At 39.2% G+C, this 14183-nt stretch overlaps 1 protein-coding gene across 3 annotated transcripts in view; it reads left to right on the top strand.

The window, feature by feature from the left end:
* RMDN2 (regulator of microtubule dynamics 2) overlaps positions 1-14183 on the top strand; it is a 50881-nt gene that overhangs the window by 12614 nt on the left and 24084 nt on the right. For all 3 annotated transcript variants that reach the window (XM_066178590.1, XM_066178589.1, XM_066178588.1), the window contains exon 5: positions 3548-3608. In XM_066178590.1, the coding sequence (XP_066034687.1) occupies positions 3548-3608 (61 nt within the window). The remainder of the gene's footprint in view (positions 1-3547; positions 3609-14183) is intronic.

Here is a 14183-nt window from a genome sequence, read left to right as displayed (position 1 = left end):
ACTCCCAGATGCTGTCAGCACAGTTTCTTAATTGCAGCTTTGGGAGAGCAAGAGGAATAAATAAATGCTGAGGCTGGGTCAAGGTTTGTTTTTCTGCTTTCCTGTGGTCAGGGAACACTCCTGCATATCAGCAGCCTCTTTTGTGGTGATGGTGGGGATGAAACTTTGTCAGTCTGGAGGAACTGTTGACCAGAAACAGAAGTTGTATGTGACAGTTGATGTTGCTTCCAGACATCTCTCCCCATGTGTCCTGTTTGACAATTTAATCTCCACAAGATTTTTATTTTCTTCATCATAGCACTTTTTTTCGTTTCTTTTAAAAGCATCGCCCTTTCTTTCACTGTCTGGATGGATACTGGCTAGTTTTATTTTGGGTCTTCTTTTTATTACATTAAAACCTACATCTTCTCTACACAGTGTCACTCTCCTCCAGTCAAGGCACTGTTCTGAATCCTTTTTGCCTTTATCCTGGAGCGCTTCTCTCTTTCTTTTATTTCTCCATTACCCCTTCCTTTTTTGCTGCAGCAAATCAGGTTTTTGTAAGTGTAACCCAAGTTTGGGTAATTTTGTCTTTCGTGACACCTCTGATTGACTTTTTGTTCTGTTGGCAGTGACAATGTCCCTGACAAAGCAGTTTCAGCTGTCCTTTGTCATCCTTAAAGGCAGTGTCATGCCTTCATGCTGTTGTAACTTATTCCACAGACAACCTCAGGTTGTTTAAGGTCCTCCCTTTTTCCAATCCTTTTGTCATCTAAATAGTCCTGAAAAATTTCGCTGTCTTAGCAACTTAATTGTTACTGTCTTTGCTTTAGTAGCAACTTGGCTTTGTACATAAGTCCTACAGTGCAGTGAGGATTGTGACACAAAATAAATGAAAACAGCAGATTCTGTTGTTGGATCCTTTTCTTTTACCAGTGACTGGACTTGAAGCTAGCCAAGACTGTGGGGGACAATAAAAAGAGTTTCTTCAAATGTATCAATGGCAATAGGCAGTGTAAAAATAACATGAGCTCATTACAGGATGAGTGTGGTCGCCTCACAAATGGGGACATGGACAAGGCAGAGAGGTTTGATCTATTCTTTGCCTCTGTCTTCAATATGGATGATGGATCAAGGGGGTTATCAGTCCCCTGAGCTGGAGGACCATGGCTGCAAGAATGATCAATTCCCAGTCAACCTGGGAATTGTGTAGGATCTGCTGCTCCAGCTGGATTCCTAAAATCTGTTGGGATTCATCCAACAGTCCTCAAAGAACTAGTTGGTGTCCTCTGAAAACCTTTCCTGATGATTTTTGAGCAGTCTTGGGAATCTGGAGAGGTCCAGCTGACTGGAAGCTGGCTGACATTGTCCTGATTTTCAAAAAGGTCTAGAAGGAGGACCCTGGCAACTACAGGTCTGTCAGTCTAACTGCAGTGTCTGCTGAAGTTATGGAGATTATTCTGGGAGGTGTAGAAAAACATCTAGAGGACAATGCAGTCATTGGTGACAGCCAGTTTCCTTCATGAGAGGAAAGTCCTGCTTATCAAACCTGATTTCCTTTTATGACAAAGTACCCCACCCAGCTGATCAAGGGAAATCAGTTGATGTAATATTTTTTGATATCTGTTAAGTTTTGGGTACTGTCTCTCACAGGATCTTTCTGGGCAAAATATCCAGCACACAGCTGGATAAACACGTCATGGGATGGGTGAGCAGCTGGCTCACGGGTCAGGCACAAAGGGTTACAGTGAATGGGGTGACATCAGTCTGGGGACCTGTCACTGGTGTGGTTCCACAAGGCTCCATTCTCGGCCCTGTGCTCTTCAACATCTTCATAAATGACTTGGACACAGGACTGGAAGGGAAACAGAGCCAGTTCACAGGGGATACAAAACTGGGAGGAGCTGCTGAGTTTCTTGAGGGCAGGGAGGACCTGCTGAGAAACCTTGACAAATCAGAGAGCTGGGCAATCGCCAACTGTATGAAGTTCAACAAGGCTGAACAAGGTACCAGATTCTGCACCTGGGATAGCTATCCCTGGATGTACGGACAGACTGGGGAATGAGATGCTGGAGAGCAGCACCATGGATCCTGCTCACTGGCAAGCTGAACATGAGCCAGCCAGGAGGGCCAACCCTGTCCTGGGGTGCATCAGGCACAGCATTGCCAGCAGGCATGGGAGGGGATTGTCCTGCTCTGCTCTGCTCGGGGGCAGCCTCACCTCGAGTGCTGGGGGCAGTTTTGGGTAACACAATGTAAAAAAGACTAATGTTAAGCTATTGGGGAGCCTTCCAAAGGGGGGTCACGAGGATGGTGAAGGGCCTTGGGGGGAAGCCGTATGAGGAGCAGCTGAGGTCACTTGGTCTGTTCAGCCTGGAGAAGAGGAGACTGAGGAGAAACCTCACTGCAGTTACAACTTCCTCATGAGGGGAAGAGGAGGAGCAGACACTGATCTTTGTGGTGCCCAGTGACAGGACCCAAGGGAATGGACTGAAGTTGTGTCAGGGGAGGTTTAGGTTGGATATTGGGAGAAGGTTCTTCACTGGAGTATGGTTAGGCACTTGGCTCCCCAGGGAAGTTGTCACAGCACCAGCCTGAGAGAGTTCAGGAAGCATTTGGACAATGCTGTCAGGCACATGGTGTGACTCTTTGGCATGGTCCTGTGCAGGCCAGGAGTTGGGTTCAATGATCCTTGTGGGTTCTTTCCAGCTCAACATATTCTGTGATTCTGTAACTGAATGTAACCTCTGCTGATGAACGATAATAGCATAGCAAAAGACAGGGAGAGATAAAGCATGATGGAATGAAAGTGGGTCTTAGGTGTTGAGTAACCAGCCTAGTTTGGCTCATTCTCATGAAGTGGGGGTGGTGGCAGCCTTTTTCATCTCAGTTTTTGGAAGTGCTGCTGAGGGCCTGAGACTGCAGGAGAGCTGGCGGTAGTTTCATGGTTATTTTTCATTCCACTGGGTTGGAGGACTGTGTATGCTGTTCTTTGTTTTTGTGAAGTTAACCTGCAATACAGAAATGTCAGTGCAGCTTGATTGGTTGCAGCTGAGACTGCAAACAGCAAGCATCTCATCTGAACTTCTTACTGGGAGCGTGGGTTTGATCAAATCACCTACTGTCATCTTTATTCAGTTAAAAGTGGAACTTAAGGGAAGGCTTTGTGCTAGAAAGAAACTTCAACTAGTTTATTCCTGTACCCAAGGCAGGAAACAGCTTTGCTGGTTCTTCTGACAGGTGCTTGTCTGACCTGCTTTTAAGGCTCTTCATTCTTACAGACATGACAGCTTCCTTTGGCAGTCCAGTCTAATCCTTCCCTGGTTTAACTCCATCTGAATTGGATTTTAAAGGAAAATACTGAAATTGCATATATAGTTTATATATACTTATATGTAAGCGTATGACTATGTAAATGAAATAAAGCCAGGATGTTACATTGTTCATCTAAATGTTTCTTAGAACAGGAAGCAATTTCTTTGCTGCTGCAGTAAATTAGATTGTTTTGTTCTTTGGAGTCACCTGCAACATGGAAGAGTACAATAAATATATTGTATTCCATTTACAGGAAAGATTAAAGCTGAAAAGGCTGTTCAGCTGGATGCTGAGAGTGCTGAGAGTCACCAGTGGTAAGTTTGAGAAAGTTTCTGCAAACTCGTGTGCATTTTATTGAGTTCAAGAAAAAAATCCCCAGTCTGACATCAGTTTCATGAATTAGTCATTAAAATTTTTCATAGTTTTATGAAACTCAATTATCACCAGTTGCTGCTAAAATTACATTGAAATATTCTGTGAAGCATTTATTATAGCATGTGAAACAACTGAATAACCATACTTCAGTAAGTACCAAGAAATCTAGATAAGAGTATTTGCTTAAGCCACTATTTTATTGCTCAGAGAAGCCATTTACCTTCTCTTTCAAGAATTGACAAAATAATGTCATTTGACCTTGAATTTTGTCCTTTCCTTTTCTTGTAAGAGCCTAAATTGTAATAATTAAAAATAGACATAGAGGACTATGGAAATTTGAATTAACTTCTCAATTTTTGTTTTATCATGTAGTTTTTCTCCAAGCATGACACTTAGTTTAGTTTCGTAGACCTTGCCAGAACTAACAAACTCTGCAAATGTAAATATTTTTTTATCAAATCAACATTATCAGGTAAAAGGTAATTCTGTTGACTTCTAGCTGGTAGTTCCTCATTGTAGTATTTTATTAGTCAATTTTACTGAGCTCCTGATTTCTTTTCTAATATTACTAGCTTTTCCTTTCTATTTTGGTTTCTACAGTCTTCATTAATTTTTTTCTTTGCACTTGTGGGGTGAGATTTCACTAAACTTCTGCACAGCTAAAACAAATACTTTTCTCCCAGGCTCCTTTCACAATCTAAAAAGGAGCAACCACTTCTGGAGTGCAGATCACCGGAGTCAATTTTGCCCATTTACTCTTGCATGAGGGTGAGATGAATTTCTCCTGAGGCTCAGTTGGCAACATCTCCATTGCCTACAATGGGAGAGTACATGTCAGCTATCTCAGGTTTAGATACTTGATTAGACACAGACATTGTCATTTAATTAGGTAATGCTGTGTCTTGCTTTCTCTCTTTCTGAAAGCAATTTACAGCCATTTCTGTTCTTTGCTTGACAACAGTCATGGCCACTTCCTCAGGGTAATGCTGGTGTACCCCTCTCAGCCAGAACTCTGTGTATAAACAACCACAAAATCACATTCATGTATGAATCCTGCACCTCCCTTCCTCCTCAGCCCACAAGACTGACGAAATATCCTAGTATAAATACAGCTTCACTGGCAGAAACTGTGCTGATAGACCCTTACATATTGTTCAGGGAGATGTAGGTGGTCTGCTGGACTTCACATGTGAGATCCTGTCCTGGCAGGCACATCTGGCAGGGGAAGAATTATGAGTGTAAGGAGATGTGTTCCAGAGGTTAGCTCAGAAAGCTGAATTGAGAGGAAAATCTTACATTTTTTAAGCTACTGCTTCTTGTAACAGGCAATGGATTTCTGTATGGTTTGCAGTTTTTATCCTTCAAGTATCTGGGTTGCAAGTGAACATGAGGTTTTTATCAGTTATTGTTCAACTGATGTCTTTCTAGAGGTATGGATGGACACTATAGATTAAAATAGTTAGCTATCTCTTTTTTTTAATCCTGAGTATATTGTCCGCTTGTCTTTCTTTTCTGACTTGCTGCATGATTTTTAAAGTGTGATGTAAGTGTAATGGTTGTGCCAATCTAACTGAGGCTTTAAATACTGGGCAGAATGGACTTCCATGCTCCAGAGGGACATTGGTATATTTTTGTTTAACATAAAAATAGTTGTTCAATCTAACGTCCCAATAGATATTTTTTCTGCTGTGGTGCTACTTAACCAGTTGGACTTGTTTTGTAACTTTTTTTTAACTTGTTTTATTCTATTTTATTCTTTATAAAGTATTTTATACACATTTAATTGCATACATGTTTATTTCCAGCCATTTCTGAGGTTGGAGGCCATTTAGGTTTGTTAATGCATTCCCTCAAGGATTAACATTTTATTTCAAAAGTGGTTTTTTGTTGTTTGGGTTTTTTAAAATCATTGACCTTATTAATAAAATTACTGGAAGATAATGGACCCAGCACTAAACTTTGGGTGACACCTATAGTGATGCTCAGGTTCACATGAACCTGGTTCTGCAACCATCTCTACAAGTGATTTAATCTAAACAATATTTCCTTGGTTGGTTTTTTGAGGAACATCAGGTAGGACAAAGGCAAAGGCCACATAAACAAGTATATCTCATTTGCTGCATTCCTCTTATAGTCCAGGCTTTTTTATCTTGCCAGAATTATTTTTTATCCTGTTTGTTCACAAAAATCTTGTGTTGACTGCTTTGTATGCTTATTCTTCAGGTTAGGCTGGTTTGCCTGTAACCCTTCCTCTTCTTCTCCTTCTCCCTGATAGCAGCCATGTTTGCCTTTTTGCTTGCTGTTGGGGCTTTCTGCATTACCCACGAGACTTCTGTGGTCAGCTGTGTGTCAGATCTATATAGTTTGAGTCTGGGCTAATGCAATTTTTTCTGGTTTATCTAAACATTATTTTGTATGTTAATCCCCGTGAACAGGAAATTAGACTTCAGGAAATCTTCCCTGTAAAAACTGGACTCTCAAAGTTGTACACAAAGCAAATTTTACCTGAGGTTATGAAAAGACTGTGTTTATACAGGTAACAGTGCAATAAAATTAAGTAATGAATAAATAGAATGTGAAAGTAATATGAAATCCATAGTTAATAAAATATTTATAAGAGAGAAAACAACTGAAAAGAAAAAAAGAGAGCAGATATTTATACAAAAAGATGCTAGGATCACTAGTGGGTGGTCAAGATCGGAGCTGAAGCGCAGTACCCAGCTCCAGATGGACACTTGGATGTTGTCTTTGTCATCTGTGCCTGCATGTAAGCAGGGCCTGATCCTGCACTTATGGGGGATGGAGAGTTGAAAGGCAGCATGTGCCATTTGATGTGCCAGGATATTTGTAGGGCATGACAGATATCACACAGGCCCTTTGGAGTGTCTACACTTCCAGGCCATCATCCACAAGTGATGAGAAAGCCTAGGGCATCTCCAGTGGCAGTAGGCATCTGTGTCCAGGCAGGGATCCTGTGAATTGAATAGAGTCTCTGCTGGCTGTAATAGGAGATAAGATACACAAATGAGAAGCTCAGCATGAATGCAAGCTCGGTGTGAAAGCAATGCTGTCTCAGACCAAAATCCTTCCTTTTCATCTCACTGCCAACAGAAAATTTTCTAAAGCTGTACAAGGTAAATAATCTTAGCCTCTGTAAGATGAGCCCATCTGTTTGTTGCATGTTAAGGCTATGTCAGTCTGTATCAGCTATTGATGACCAAGCTGTTTTTCTGACCTTGACTGAAGAAAGTCTTTGTTGATTTCTTACTAATTTCTGCGGAGTTTTGATATTTCCAAACAGCACAACTGAGGTTTTCACTCATGTTTGGTATAGCTGCTATCTATGTTGTCCATTCATGCATTATTTCTAGTGTTCTTTTAAACTGTTTAATATATTATGGTTTACTAAATGAGTGAGGATTAAATGATAGCCTATTCTTTTCCTGGTCCTGTACCTTGCTCTCTACTTACAGTTAACCCTTCTGGAGCAGGGGGGACATATGTGGGGAAGAAATTGAATTCAACCTCGTTGGATTAATCTTTTGCAGTTATTTCCTCATTGCCAATCGTTCTACAATGTCATCTCCTTTTTTTTCCTTCTGCTGTATTTATAGAACCTCTTCTTACTGTCTTACCAATATCCCTAGCTTAGATGTGTACTTCTTTTTCATTTTTAGAGTCAGTTTCTTTTGGGTTTTAAGTTAATTGAGAATTCTTTACTGGAGCTGAATTGATCTTTAAAAATATTCCCTGCTATGACTAAAGGGTCATTAGCAGCTTTGCTGTTGAATATTGTCTCTTACTAAAACTTCTATAGAACTTTCTCTAACATGGCGTTTCTTAACAACTTCATTTTTTCCATTAAAAACGTACTCTGTGCCTGTCATGCAGTGGCTAGGTCTATGGACCCATTTGGAATTTTCTTTGGGAAGCTTATCCCTGCTTGCTTGAAAGCTCTATTTACCAAATAAACCAGTTCTTGTGACACTTTGGCCCACATAATTGTCCTAGTGTAGACAGAGTTATACAAGCCAAGACATCCCTTTTCCAGAGCAGGTATTTCTCTTTTTTGTGGAACTGCTATAAGGTGTCTGTGAGACAGAACATGTTTTTTGTGTCCACCAATGGAATTTAGTGGAATGTTTCCATGAGCAAACTTGCTAATATAGGCTTACAGTTCAGCTGTCTTGCCTTACTTTTGATGTTTTAGAATAAAATATCTTCATTTAAGAACAAAAAGATGCCGTGTATCTTCTTAGTGTATCATCTATATTTTTCTGTAAAATTGTATGATAAAATAGATCAACACTCCAATTGTTCAACTTACTGACTAGAATACTAACAAGTAACCAGTATTCAGCCTCAAATTAAATTTGAGGAAACATATGCAGAACAAAGAAAGCAAAATATCTTGAACTAGTCAGTTGGTTTTGGTAATGATTTCCAGCTGCAAATAATTTTCATATCTCAATCCAGATTTTTGAAAACATGTGATCATACTTAATCTCGTAGTTGCCAATGAGATCAAAAACCTTCAGACTTTTTGAATGCTGGCCTCTAAATAACTGAAGTAAATGGCAACACTGGAAAGGAAAAACATGGCTTTATTATTTGTATGAACGCCCTAAAGAAAGGCACAGTAAATATTCTAGGCGATTTGTGGCTTTGTTCAGCCACAGTGAACAAAGTGTCAATTTTTCAAGTTCTGGAGGAGCTTGCATGCAAAAGTTATCATCAGCCATTGCAGGTTCTCTTGTTTTTTCCAGGCCTCAAACAAATTCGTTTTGTGGGTCAGTAATTCCTAAGGGACAGCTGTGAATCCTCACAGCTCATCTTGGATCATGGAGTATCTTTGTCACCCAGATTTTAATTAGAAGTGCTGTGTGAACAATTTGGTGCTACAGTTGCTTTATATAGTTGTGCTGCTTTACAACTTTATTGTTACAGAAAACAAAATGTAGATGCATAATGAACAGTGCTTTTATTTAAAACTAAACAATCACTTTTAAATTCTTTTGCAAAACCAGTGAATTTTTATATTTATGCGAGGTTTGTTGCTGGTTTTTCTTTAAGAGTTTGGGGAAGAGATCTGGAAGTTTTCTGTGCTGTTGTGCAGATCCCCACACTTCCTTTTTTGTTGATGAGAACTTGTTACAGGCTTTGCAAAGAACAAAATGTTACTGTTATGGCAAATTTTCAGGGCATTTACTTAAAAAGGTCATTCTTTGCATGGAGCCTTGGTTTGTTTGCCACGAACAAACTTGGTGCTGCTGTTAAGTTTGTGTTACTCTCTAGAACTCACCTGTTGGTGGGAGTCATACAGACATCTCATTTGGATGCAAGTGAAGTTAGCAAGTGGAAACCCAGTAGCTTTAAGGGAAGACACCTCCTGAACACAGCATCTCTGGTGAACACACCAAGAGTTTTCTCGGTTATGTGTGTGAGTGATAATCAGAAGTACAGATATTTTCACAAGCCCTGGATTTTCCATGGAAGGGAATTCCAGAGCTTAGGGACAGTCTTTCACTGGCAGGCAACACTACAGGAGAGTAGTATAGGTTGGTTCCATTGAGGACACGAATAATCATTGTCATTTGGGTATTTTGGTGATTTTACACATACTTCCGACAAAAAAAGTGAACATTCCATCTCAGTAATAGAATTCTAACAGATAATTTGTCAGGTTCGTAACGTGTAACGGCAAAAAATTATTTCTCCAGTGAAACAAAACTCTTCAAAATTTTGGAATATGTTGTATGGCATGGTCATACTACCAAGAACTTTTGAAATTAAATCCTCACCTGTTTCTAACTAAATGCTTGCTACCTACTGCCCTTAATTATCCCTTATTTAAACTTAGATAAGGCAGATAACTTGAAAGCGACAAGAATCTATCATGCAGTTGGATTTTTCAGGAATTGATAGTTTGTGCAAAAATACAAGGTTTCCAGCTAGTAGTTGTTTGCCCTGTATTTGATTCCTGGAAAGACCAAAGAAATTTTACAGCAATCTTTGTTCTTAATTATGCATAATCTTAGTCAGTAATCTTTGAGTTACATGATTGGTTTTTTAAAAATAATTTAACATTTCAAATTCAGGAGGCATTTCTCAAAAGCTGTAAGTTATCCTGAAGTAAGTGGATCAGGGAAACACTGCAACATACTCATGCAAGAGCAAAAGGAGGAAGGTTTGACATGTGAAAAGATCTGTTTACTGCAAGCTTTTTGCCAGAATGGTCACAAGGAATTAATTCTGACAACTTAATGATCCCTATTACATTTCTGTCAAGGAGAACTGTTGTGTTACTGTCTCTGAAAGCTATTGTTTCGCTCTGTTTCTACACTTGTGAAGACTACCCTGCTAATTTCTTCAAGGTTGTATTTCCATCTGTAACAACTGTCTGTTATAAAAATAAAAGTTGAATTTCTGGAGATAGGAATTTAACACAGTTGTGGGTTTCACACCCTAAGGAATGCAGAGCATGGCATCCACATGTTCTACTAGTGAACTTCTGTGAATGCACATTAACAGCAGCATTTTCCCTTGATTTGGTATACTGCATGTGTTGCAATAAATTAAGCCAGAATTCTTAATGTCCTTACCTTTGAGGTTTTTTAAACCAAGGTAGGGGTTTGTTTCTCATGTTTTTGCAAGTGTTACCAAATGAGTGTTCTGATGTTTCCCTGGAGCTCAGCTGCAATGCTCTGGTGAATTTTTAATACTAAAAGTGTATTTCAGCCAGTTTCTACAGTGTAGACTCAGTTATATTCCAAGAAGAAGTAAAGGGAAACGAAATCCCCATAACAAAAAAATTCTCTGCAAGCAAAAAAATCACCTAAACACTTTACTTTGCACATGACACTTGGTGTGTTGGCAGCCTTAGACGTTCTCAGCCACTGCTTACATATCCCCATGAGGATGATCATATCAAACCAATATTTTACCTTTCCATGGCAACTTTGTGTCAGATGCATTTTTGTAAATTAAATATCTTGGTACCAAAGTGATACAATATGAAGTATGCAAAACTGGGATCTCAGGAAGGGCAGTGCAACAGGGATCATAATCAGTGATTTAAGTTTCAAGGTCTCCCTACATAGAAGTTGGTATCTCATTGAAATCATGTCAAAAAGAAGTCCTGTGGGTCTCACTGCATTGCAGAGACTGTTGGAATATGTGTGGGTGAAACTCGTGAGTGAGGGAGTTGGGGGCTAAAAAATTAGATGGCATGCACAGAACTGAGCCATGCAGAGATGGGGAGATGCAAGAACACATTTAGTACTGGAATGGAAATGAACTTTCTTTTCACTGGGCCTCTTGTGTGCTGCCCACGCGTTAGCCTTTGCTCACACTACTTTACACATTAAGTATTTCTCAGATAAGGAGGAGGGAGTGAAAACCAGTTATGAAACACATGAATTAAACTTTGGTGGTGGTAAATATCACAAACTCTCCTCCCATTTGCAAAGTCTTGTCAAATACAATTAAGAAAAATTGATGGTTTTCTTTCCTATAGATACTGGGATGCCAAAATGGAGATCTAGATTTCTAAATGTAAGCCCTGTACCCACATATTTCCAAAGTCTATGTGACTTAAAAGGTTTTTTTTAAATTTGGGATCTATAAAAGGGTATACAGAAGAGGAAGGAACAAGTCTGGGAAGGTTCATGTTATTTCTGATTTTGGCCATGTGAAATTTATTAGGGAAAAGATAAACGTTGTATTTAAATGCCCTAGTGTGGCTTAATTTGAGACTTCAAAATCTTTTCTGTAAATCTGTCTCATGTAGAATAAGCTGTGGATGACAGAGTCTGAAGTGTTGGTATCATTTTTGATAATAAAATTCAAATTGACTTGATAAAATTATTTGATCAATCTGCTTTTTTTTTTTTTTCAATAGGTAAGATATGCCCCTTTCAGTTTTGCCCGACCTAAATACAGAATAGAAATTCTATAGCACCAGAAGGGAAAATGTTAATTTGCTTTGATCAGGACTTTCTGTGTGAGGGCTACATAGGTACTTGGTATCCAGCTCTGTCAGCTAGAGTTTCTTGCAAGTCTGGGTTTCAGGACAGCATTTGTAAGAGAGGAACATGGTGCTGACCTGTTATATTGAGTTTGATTGTGTTTATGCATAATAAAGGTTTGTTAATTGTGGTGATTAATCATATGCTTCTACACTGTGTTCAGTAATTTTTCTTCCATCTGGGAGTAACTTTTTTTATACCAACCCAAGTACCGTGTCTGTCTTAATGAGGTAATTATCGTTGTGTTTATCTAGATGAATGAGTCTGGGGCTGGTTTTTTTACACTACCCAGGAGTAACATCAGCTCAGCATGTAGGCCATTCCTGGCAGCTCTTTGCCGATGCGATTTCCTCTTTATTTTTCTCTGTGAAAGCTCTGATATTCAATGGGTGTGAGGGGCATAATGGCTGTGCAGGGAGCCAGTATCGCTTGCGCTTCTAACAGGCATGTGCTTTTTACCCATTTCATTAGATAGTTGCATGTTGTTGTGTGATCATCTTTTTAGTATTCCCCCTGTCACCACGAGATGGGGCAGGTGACCAGGGAGCGCCGGGGCCGTGAAAAGAATGACACGAACCGGATGAAAGCGTTTCTAGTTACTCCCTGCCTAGTTTTCTTGGGTCATTTTCTTCACCATGAGAGTGGTGAGGCACTGGAGCAGATTGCCCAGGGAATGGGCATCCTTGGAGGTGTTCAAGACCAGGCTGGATGGGACTTTGAGCAACCTGGTCTGGTGGAAGGTGTCCCTGCCCATGGCAGGGGAGTTGAAACACCATCTTTAAGGTCCCTTCCAACATAGACCATTCGATGATTGACATTACCCTCTGCACCATTTAAAAAAAAAAATCTTCCTTGTGTTTTAAACTCTTTGAAAATTATTTAAAATGTGTAAAAATTCTTTTCAGGAGAGAAAGGACACCTTTTCTGTTTTCTTTGGGGTATTTTTTAGAAATTAAATTAATACCCAAAATGCCATAGAATTTCAAAAATGAAATGGTTAATTTTTATCAATTGGCTGTCTAGCTCATTTCAAAAGTAGAAAATTTTAAAAAACCAAACCAAACAAATTTTTTAAAAAGAAACAAAACGAACAAACAAACCAAGAAAAAGCCCCAATAAAGACATGAAAGACACTTTTATTTTGTCCCTGGAAAAATAATGGGTATTTAAACTTAGTAGGTTAGCTTGCTTTTAATTCAGTGAAAATTTCATTGGGATTTCCCTCCCAAGAGATTTTAGCTGTAAGTAGAAGTTTTTCTTTGAACTAGTTTAAACTAAGGCCCTCTTTCTTGTCACGCACAGACAGGGAAATACTGCAAGATGCTGGATTAGCTTGTTCGCTTTTCATTGTTTTCTTTTGTGGCAGCAATCCGTTTAGCTATGGTATGCTGAGTTTATCTGATTAGCACTTAATGAGTGAAGGGAATAGGGGCAATGTTGCCTAAGTTACTTAACCCTAATAAAGTTTTCACTACCTCCCCCTCTTTCTAAATACCTGAACTTTCCTGACCCCCACCCCTTGCCTTTTCCCTCAACTGCAGCTCATTCCCGTAGAAAATGCACTCCGGCTGCAGCTCTCTCCGCAGTAGTGCTGCCATTAGCTGGATTTTGTCCAGTGCACATTGGTCACAACAAACACCCTGCTCAACAGTGTTTGACAGTCTGGCTGGAGCTCTTGCAAACCCACCTGCTGTTCTGCTGACTCCGTGCCTTACCTGGGAACACGTACTGACCAAAAAAATGCAACAGCCTGTAGCATGAGCATTTCTAACTTAAAACCATTAGGTATAACTGTAAGAAATAAAATAGTTTCTTGAGTTGTGTTAGCAATGACATTTTAATGAGGATTCACTGGAGCTTGAATAATTACATTAAATAAAGAAATTTAAGAAAGCTGATGTTCAATAGTGCTTAAAAACTGTGTGTGCTGTACAGATTGTGTTTGTGTTACCATAATTCAGTAAGCTTGCATAACTCATTTTTTGCTCTTCAACTTCATTTCCCTCTTTTAGGATTATTTTTTTATTTTCATTTGGTGTTGCATTGTAAAACATTTGATTAAAAAAGCAAAATTCTGAAAAATAGTCTACATGAGGTTTTGCTGCTCAGCTATTTCTTTGATGGTTCTGTTAGTTTTATATGGAGGTGCAAAATTGTTTTAATACCAATGGAAATGGGTCCAAGGAAACTACAGTTGATATCTGTGCAAGAGATTCCTTATGCATAGAGGTTCTATAACTGTTGGAGAAATAAGAAGAAAGCTATAGAAGTTTAGGTAGAGTGTCAATAAGATCCTAGTGCTGCTTAGGAGATTTGAATCTTTATAGGTTTACTGCTGAAAATATTTTCAATTATACCTGCTTAACAATACAAATATTTTATAGAAAATATCTCACATTTCCTTTACCACTCAGTGTCCCCAATTTATGATAATCATAGTAATAATAATAATAGAAATAATAATGATCTTAGCAATAGACATCTAGC

Source organism: Chamaea fasciata, unplaced genomic scaffold (assembly GCF_029207755.1).
Source record: "Chamaea fasciata isolate MVZ Bird 193981 ecotype frontalis unplaced genomic scaffold, bChaFas1.0.hap1 SCAF_3, whole genome shotgun sequence".
Lineage (NCBI taxonomy): Eukaryota > Metazoa > Chordata > Aves > Passeriformes > Sylviidae > Chamaea > Chamaea fasciata.
Note: the sequence above shows the minus strand (reverse complement) of the source record. Positions and strands in the feature narration are given on the sequence as shown.